The 8,991-nt window shown below is 41.2% G+C and overlaps 2 protein-coding genes and 1 pseudogene across 2 annotated transcripts; all 3 read right to left on the reverse strand.

Moving 5' to 3' along the window:
• Positions 1 to 2,854: 2,854 nt before the first annotated feature.
• Positions 2,855 to 3,682, reverse strand: LOC134497070 (olfactory receptor 10G6-like). Its single transcript, XM_063302786.1, has one exon. It carries the CDS (start codon positions 3,680 to 3,682, stop codon positions 2,855 to 2,857), a length of 828 nt encoding a protein of 275 aa, XP_063158856.1.
• Positions 3,683 to 4,168: 486 nt separating this feature from the next.
• On the reverse strand, positions 4,169 to 5,074 carry LOC134497071 (olfactory receptor 10G9-like; annotated as a pseudogene).
• A 2,461-nt stretch (positions 5,075 to 7,535) lies between these two features.
• Positions 7,536 to 8,710, reverse strand: LOC134497072 (olfactory receptor 10G6-like; the record flags this gene model as incomplete). Its single annotated transcript, XM_063302787.1, has 2 exons — positions 7,795 to 8,710; positions 7,536 to 7,552 (listed from the first exon to the last, which is right to left on the reverse strand). Coding segments are annotated over exons 1-2 (933 nt in total), but the record flags the coding sequence as incomplete, so codon positions are not given.
• Positions 8,711 to 8,991: the final 281 nt, after the last annotated feature.

The following is an 8,991-nucleotide window of genomic DNA, read 5'->3' on the forward strand; positions in this document are numbered from 1 at the left end:
CTTGACTTCTTTGACTCTCCCTATCTATGTATCTGCTCATTGCTTGATGGTGATGAGGATTATGTGCCATCAAGTCAGTTTTGACACTTAGTGACCACACAGATAGATTTTCTGCAAGATGATGTGTCCCCACTTGGTCCTCCAGATCTTCTGACAGTGTTCCCATTGCTGTTGTGACTGTGTCCATCTACTGGTGCCAAAATCTGGGCTTTTCTGTTATTCCTTCTCTTGCTTTAAATAGCCTCCAAGAACATGAATGGGATGGTGACCCTCTCTCTTCTTAACAATTCAGCAGATCTCTGATAACCAGTGTCTTTTCCCCAGTGCTGAATTATATTAAGGTATTTACTGTCTTCTGATTAGTAATATGCTCTAAACTTTGATGTTAAACCAACAAGAGTAACCAGGACAAGTGCTTGATCGTATACAATAGTATAAGTCTTTTTACTCTTTTTAAGGAAAGAAATTGACATTGGTTATCAGTTGCTATGAATAAGAATAATAGAAACTTGCTTTTTATTCTCTAATCCATTTTCTCCACTACAATAGAATATTGTTTTTTTTATTGTATTGTTGTTTGAATTCTGTAAAGCCACTCATATTCATCTGGAATGGGGCAGCCTACAAATTCAATAAAAACAAAGAAATACAAAGAAATGCTTGTTTCCAAATGTTTCAACTTCAATAGAGAAAATGAGATTTTTTTTAAAGCTAAGAAGGTGAATATATTTAGGGACTCCTAAAATTTTATCTGGGAAAAATATCTGGTCTGTTTTTATTAGGGGCAAAGTAGCAAACCTGAAGTTTTCTTGACCCCTGAAACACATGTCACAAATCCACACTTCCATCCAAACTAACTATCATGGTTTAGGAGTGTAATTTTAATGTCAAGTCTCCACCAAGAACATCACACTGAGATGAGCCCACAGATGTAACAAGAAACAGGGGATGCAGCTGGAAAGCTTGCATCATATAGGACAGAAGAAGAATTCAGGAAACATGGATGACTAAAGCTGATGAAAAAGTAAATCGGAATGTAGGGACACATCATGTTGCACCAGCAAAGTTCATTTGGAAAAGGGAATCTTATATTCCTTGCTGCCTAGGACAAGTGTCCACCTGAAATTCATTAACTCACCACAGGGGATAGCTGCACGTTGTTGTTTATTCGTTTAGTCGCTTCCGACTCTTCGTGACTTCACGGACCAGCCCGCTCCAGAGCTTCCTGTCGGTCGTCAACACCCCCAGCTCCCCCAAGGACGAGTCCGTCACCTCTAGAATATCATCCATCCACCTTGCCCTTCGTCAGCCCCTCTTCCTTTTGCCCTCCACTCTCCCCAGCATCAGCATCTTCTCCAGGGTGTCCTGTCTTCTCATTATGTGGCCAAAGTATTTCAGTTTTGCCTTTAATATCATTCCCTCAAGTGAGCAGTCTGGCTTTATTTCCTGGAGGATGGACTGGTTTGACCTTCTTGCAGTCCAAGGCACTCTCAGAATAGCTGCACATAGATCTGTACAATTTGTGACAAGAACACAAGGGACAGCAGCAATATTCCACCACAACTTTGCTCCCCAGGAAAATGTTGGCATCACTGCAAGAGCATTATAGGTAAAGGTAAAGGTTTCCCTTGACGTAAAGTCCAGTCGAGTCCGACTCTAGGGGGCGGTGCTCATCTCCGTTTCTAAGCCTTGGAGCCGGCGTTGTCCATAGGACACTTCCGGGTCATGTGGCCAGCATGACTCACGGAATGCCGTTACCTTCCCGCCGAAGCGGTACCTATTGATCTACTCACATTTGCATGTTTTCGAACTGCTAGGTGAGCAGGAGCTGGGATTAACAACGGGAGCTCACCCCACTGCGCGGTTTCGAACAAGAGCATTATAGCCAGACAAAATAGTTGTATTATGAATGTCTCTGCAGTATTTATGGAAAAAGAATTAAGGGTAATATCTCCAAATCTAGAAATCTAATATGTCATTTCTCATGATTCAATGAATAAATAACAAAACAATAATGTTTATTCAAATCCCAATATCAGAGAGATTCATACAGCATAGGAGAGGCACACCCAGAAGACATATAAAGTGCATTTCTAAAAAGTAGAGTCATGTATTAACTGCCTAATAGCTCCCATGAGCCTCAGTAAAAATGAGTAACTACATGAGTAGCTAAAGTAGCTCTTTGTACCTCTTGGATACTTTTTTTCCCCATACTTGCCTCTGTTGAGATCTGTTCAGAAACAGGGCTTGGAGGCGGCAGTGGAATCCCAGCCAGCAGTCTAGGAAGAAGATGAAAAATCACATCTCCTACAGAGAGATGGTTGGAGGTGATGATTCCCAGGAATTCCTCCTCCTCTGTGTCCAAGAGAGCAGAGCTAACTGAGGCTGCTGGGTGAAGGACATTGTGGAACTTCTCCAGGAGACAGACTATGCAATATTGTGTGGGGATCCTTTGCCCTGAAGTTCTAAGCCTCAGACTTCCCTTAGCATTGCTTGTATCTCAGATTCTTTCTTGAGCATCTTTTCAATCTTTCTCTTGAAATGTTAGGGTGACTGTTGGACCACATTCAGTTTTCATATTCTTATCCCTCCCTCTAAACAAGACATCACCATGAGAATGAGGAAATGGTTACCACAAGGCACACTTTCATCTGAAAAAAGGTACTTATCTCCAAATTTCTAATACATTTCTTTTGGCTTTCTCTGTAAATTTGACTAGCTACATCAATTATTAAAGAGTGTTAAATAGAAATTACAATGTGGCCATAAAACAGGACAGATTTCCATATTGAAATAATGAAATTAACTGACCATGTTCAAGAAAATCAAAATGAGTTGTACACACTGCTGCTGTTTACTGTGAATTCCCACCCCGTAGTTTTACCAGAGCATTTTTCATCTCCTTGTTCCTAAATGTGTATATCACGGGGTTCAACAAAGGTGTGACTGTGGTGTAGAACATGCTCACCACACCATCCATGGAGCCCTGAGAAGCTGGCCTCAGATAATGATACACCACAGGAAGGTAATATATGCCCACCACAGTAATATGGGCAGTACAAGTTGAGAAAGCTCGGCGCCGTCCTTCAGTACTACTAATTCTCAAAATAGACATGATGATGTAAACATAGGATGCTAAGATAAGTAGAAAGCAGGTCATTGCCACAAGACCAACATCAATGAAGCTTATCAATTCATTAAGTTTTGTATCTACACAAGCCAGTTTCAGCATGGCAGGAATGTCACAGAAGACATAATCAATATAGTTTCTTTGTCCATAAGGCAAGTGGAAGGTGAGAAATGTCTGAAATGTGGATTGGAGGCAGCCTCCAATTACTGTACCCAAGGAGAAGATAAGGCAGACTTTCCAGCTCATGATGTTGCCATAGTGGAGTGGTTTACAGATGGCCAAGAAGCGGTCATAAGCCATCAAGGTGTAGAGGAGGCTTTCTGCACATCCAAGGAAATGAAAAAAGAATAGTTGAGTCACACACCCTACAAAAGAGATGACTTTTCCTCCAGAAATGAATCCAGCAATAACTTTGGGAACCACCACAGCTGAGAAGGCCATGTCCAGGATGGAGAGATGACACAGGAACCAGTACATGGGCTTGTGCAGTTGAAGGTCAGAGATCACCGCCAAGATGATCAGAGAGTTTCCAGAAAGGGTGAGTGTAAACATGGTTGAGAAGAAGAAAAGCAAGGGGATCTTGAGCTCTTGTGGATAAGGAAACCCAGAGAGGATAAATATACCTGGTGCTGTTTGATTTGGACACTCCATATGTCAGTTATCCTTATCTTCACTTCAGCTTTTTGAGTTATGAGATATTCTAAGGGAGACTTTGGAATTTCTTCCCACTGGATAGAAGATGCTGATAGCTCATCCGTATTTTGCAGTGCTTACATTTACTTAGTAATGGACAGGTTTCATGCATTATAGTCCACTCTTTCTTCAAATGCAGGAAACTATATTGTAACATTCTTATTCAGTTGCATATCAAGTGGGCAGCTATATAACATGAATGAATGAATGAATGAATGAATGAATGAATGAATGAATAAATGAATGAATAAATGAATGAATGAATGAATGAATGAATGAATGGGTTAGTGGAGTAGAAAATAGCTTGTTCAGGTATTTCATATTAATTGAAAAAAATATAGCAATTCAGACCAACAAAAGGTTCAGCAAAGGAGTAAGTACAGTGTAGAAAAGAGATATAATCCTATCTAGAGTGGTTTTGGAATGGGGGGGGCATGTAAGTGAAGTCAAAAGGGATGTAGAAACAGGCAAGAGGTGTGAAATGGGAAGCACAAGTGGAACATGTACTGGTTCTCCCTTCTGCCTGGCCAGGGTTCCAGATGACTCTCAAGATATTTCCATAAGAAAGCAGAATGAGGAAGAAGCAGATCAAGGCCATTGCACCAATAGTGAAGAAGATTACAGTTTCATTGATGGAAGGGTTTGTACATGCCAACTCAAAGAGGGGTGTTGGGTCACAGAAGAAATGGTCAATTTTCATAGTTCCACAAAAAGTCAGGTGGAATGTCAAAGAAGTATGCAAGAACGAGTGGAGAAAACCCATACACCACATGGCAACAGCCAGATGGGTGGATTTCATCTTGTCCATGATGCAGTTGTAGTGCAGTGGGTGGCAGATGGCCAAATACCGATCATAGGACATGATTGTGTAGAGGAAATACTCAGTGCTTCTCAGCAGTTGGGAAAAATAGACCTGAAGGAGGCAATCCATGAAACAAATGGCTGTGCCACCAGGTTCCAAAAATCCCTCAAGCATCTTAGGAAGAGTAACAGTGGAGAACCAGAAGTCAAGGAAGGAGAGGTGTCCTAAGAAGATATACAGTACATTGGTTTGTGTAAGTGGGAGTCCAGCCAGATGGTCATCAGGACCAGAGAATTTCCAGTTAAGGTGAATGAATAGATGATCAAAAATATGAAGAAGAGGAGACTTCCCATTTCTGGCCCATGGGGGAGACCCATTAGGGTAAATTCAGAGACTGGAGTCCAGTTCCTAGGCTGTTCGATGCCCAGCTGGAGAAACTCAACTGCCATACTCCAGGTCCTGCTAGCAACTATCTAAGATAATGGAGAGGCAGAGAGGGAAAAGAAAATAATACATAATATATTACACAGCAGTTTAAGCACAATGGGGATTATGTGTATGGATACTAAGCAACAATTAAAAATAACATGGAGATATGAAGGAACTTAGTGGGACGCGGTGGCGCTGCGGGTTAAACCGCTGAGCTGCCAATCGGAAGGTCGGCGGTTCGAAACCGCGCGGCGGGGTGAGCTCCCGTTGCTAGTCCCAGCTTCTGCTCACCTAGCAGTTCGAAAACATGCAAATGTGAGTAGATCAATAGGTACCGCTTCGGCGGGAAGGTAACGGCGTTCCGTGAGTCATGCTGGCCACATGACCCGGAAGTGTCTATGACAACGCCGGCTCCAAGGCTTAGAAACGGAGATGAGCACCGCCCCCTAGAGTCGGATTCGACTGGACTTTACGTCAAGGGAAACCTTTACCTTTACCTTATGAAGGAACTTAAACTTAACAGCAAACACCAAACATTTGTGTACTGTGTTGTCATCATCACAGAATTTCACAAACTTCCTTATGTATATATCTTCTAGTGTAACAAAACCATTAAATCTTTTGCAAATTCTAAATACTAAATGCATCCCATAGAATCCTAGAATCGGAAGGAGCCTTAGAGGTCCACCTCTGCTCCACTACAGCATCTCTGACAGATGACTATTCAGCCTCAATTTGAAGTCTTTCAGTGAAGAGATGACCACTTCATGTGGCAGCCTATATCACTGGTTGACAACTCATATAGCCAGAAAGTTCCCCCTGACATCTAGCCTGAACCTACTTCCTTGTAGTTTGGTCTGGTATGATTTGTTTGCAACAAACCCATGCCATTAATTGTAGTATATTTATCCAATGCTCGCAAACTTACAGTTAATAATCTGTTTTGAGGACCTTACCCAGTATTGATATCAACCTACAGATCAATTGTTCCTGAGTCCTCCTTCTCTCCTTTTTTTGAAGATGGAGATATGTGCTTTTCTTCAGTCTTCTGGGACCTCACCAGGGGTGTTTAAAAATTACTAAAAGCAGTTATGTGATCACCTGCTGGCTTCTGAGTTCTTTCTAGTATTCTTTTAAGAGTAGACCTTTTGAACTGTGATGGAATGAATAGAATATTGGGATGGAGAAAGGTACATTCCAACTCTCTGCTCCATCTTAAACTACAATGATGTCTTAGGTAACTGGGGTTCACAAACTTGCTAATCTAGTTTAGCATATTGCATGGATATACTGTAGATTCTTGTGATTTATAAACCATGTTACAGGCTTAGCATGTTGTAGAAACCCATCCATTTGAGTCAAAACCAAAATAAGTCATGGCTTACAGCAATGTGTGAACCCAGCCATTCTCTCTCAGCAAACCATAATATCTCTGTATGTAAACCCAGCACATGATATCCTGAGATAGGTGGCCAAAAATCTTTGATTTTTTTCCTTATATTTAAATATTTTAAAAATGTTTCTTAGTCCTAACAATAGGAACTTCAAGTCAGCAAACAAAAGAAAAACCGAGGAAGAAAGCCATTAGAAGTTGATAGAATCCAGCAGATAGAAAAAAAATTGAGGGTGATCCAACTGCAAACTGTGTTAAAACAAAGTGGTTTTTCATATATAATCAGTCCTTCCGGCAAATTCTCTAGCTAGCTGAGAAGCTAATGTCCAATCATTGTCTAAGAAGAATGAGCACATTAATGCAACAAAGCATCTCTTAATAGCTTGTATCCTTGCAGGGTTCATACCTTTTGTGAGCAATGGAGCTTTATCTTCTATGTACCCAGAAGGAATTATGCAGTTGAAATTCGGAAGGCTGCAGTAAGCAAGTCATGTTAAAAATGGGTCTTCTGGTCTCTGAATTTCAGGAAGACTCTCAAGGCACAGCTTTTCATAGATCTCCAAGAATCAAGTGTACAAAGACTTTTCATTTCCTTATCAACTTTTGGAGCTAGACCGTTGGGGCAGAGCTTTCCAAAGGGATTTTGGAGTAATACATTTTCTCTTAATGAACTCTGGCCATGAGTGAGTTGAAGGAGACGAAGACTGAGAAATGATGATAGAAAGCAGCAATATTTTACCGTGTCTTTGCTCCTCAGGAAAGTGTCAGCATCATTGCAAGGATATTATAGTCAGAGAAAAAGGTTGCGTGATTAATGTCTTTTCTGTACTTAGAGAGGAAGAATTATGCACAATAGCTGCAAGTCTAACTATAGAAAGTGCTCGGGTTTAGTGAGTAAAGTCACAAAAGAACAATGCTCATTCAAATTACAGTATCGGAGAGAGCCCTACAGCATGGGAGAAGCACAAAGACATTCAAAAGAGTTATTAAGTGCATTTGTAAAAGGTACAGTCATGTATAAACTCTCCCATAGCTCTTCAATAAAAATTAGTTTGTGAATAATCCTTTTTTTCTTTCTCTGATTTTTTTTTTCCTATATCCCTCTGTGGAGATCTCTTCAGAAACAGGTCTTGTAGAGGGCAGTGGAATCTCAGCTAGCAGTTCAGGAAGAGGTTGAAATATCACATTTCCTAAAGAGGCATAGTATTGAAGATAATTTTCTGCAATTCCTTCTCTTCTGTGTCCGAGACAGCAGAGGTAATTGAGGCTGGCTGAACAAAGTTATGGTGAACATCCGTAATCAAGCTCTGGCTGGATCAGGATTACTTCCTGCTGTCTACTCTGGATTCCCACTCCATAGTTTCACCAGTGCAGTTTTCATCTCCTTGTTCCTAAGTGTGTATATCACGGGGTTCAACAAAGGGGTGATTGTGGTGTAGAACATGCTCACCACACCATCCATGGAGCCCTGAGAAGCTGGCCGCATATAATGATAAAACAGAGGCAGGTAGTATATGAACACCACAATAAGATGGGCACTGCAAGTTGAGAAGGCTCTGTGCTGTCCCTCACTGCTACTAATCTTCAAAATGGCTGAGATGATATAAGCATAAGATGCTAGGATAAGGAGAAAGCAGGTCATTGTTATAAAACCCACATCAATGATGCTCATCAATTCACTAAATCTTATGTTAACACAAGCCAGCTTCAGCATGGATGGAATGTCACAGAAGACATAGTCAATATAGTTGTTCTCTCCATAAGGCAAATGAAAGGTGAGAGATGTCAGAAATGCGGAGTTCATGCAACCACCAATGATGGTACCCAAGGAGAGGCTGAGGCAGGCTTTCCAGCTCATGAGGTTGCCATAGTGGAGTGGTTTACAGATGGCCAAGAAGCGGTCATAGGCCATCACGGTGTAAAGAAAACATTCTGCACATCCAGTGAAATGAAAGGAGAACAGCTGAGTCACACAACCTGCAAAAGAGATGACTTTTCCACCAGGAGTGAATCCAGCAATAACTTTGGGAACCACCACAGCTGAGAAGGCCATGTCCAGGATGGAGAGATAACACAGGAACCAGTACATGGGCTTGTGCAGTTGAAGGTCAGAAATCACCACCAAGATGATCAGAGAATTTCCAGAAAGAGTCAGGATAAACATGATTGAGAAGAAGAGAAGCAAGGGGAGCTTTAGTTCTTGTGGATATGGAAACCCAGAGAGGATAAACTCATTTGGGGCTGTTTGATTTGGACACTCCATAAATCAAACTATATTGACTTATTTCTTTGAGTAATAACTTTTTCCAGTGATGCAACCTTTACTAGGAATAAGTTCTTTGAAATGACTTCAGTGGACCCTCAATATTTTCTCCTATTTAAGGAGGGCTGAGGAAAATGTCTTTGAGTTGATTTCTAGTTGCAGGCTGAAGTATTGACTTCCACCCACATAACTCACTATCTATAGAGATCTCTGGACACTTACCTAGAGGTCTGATTCCTGCTCTCTGTGCGATGTGGCAAAAATAAAAGACAACACAGTTT

The sequence above is a fragment of the Candoia aspera genome, chromosome 4 (genome assembly GCF_035149785.1).
Source record: "Candoia aspera isolate rCanAsp1 chromosome 4, rCanAsp1.hap2, whole genome shotgun sequence".
NCBI lineage: Eukaryota > Metazoa > Chordata > Lepidosauria > Squamata > Boidae > Candoia > Candoia aspera.

Excerpts from the sequence above, each read along its gene's own strand:
- LOC134497070 (XM_063302786.1), bottom strand. The coding sequence starts at position 3,682 with ATGTTTACACTCACCCTTTCTGGAAACTCTCTGATCATCTTGGCGGTG.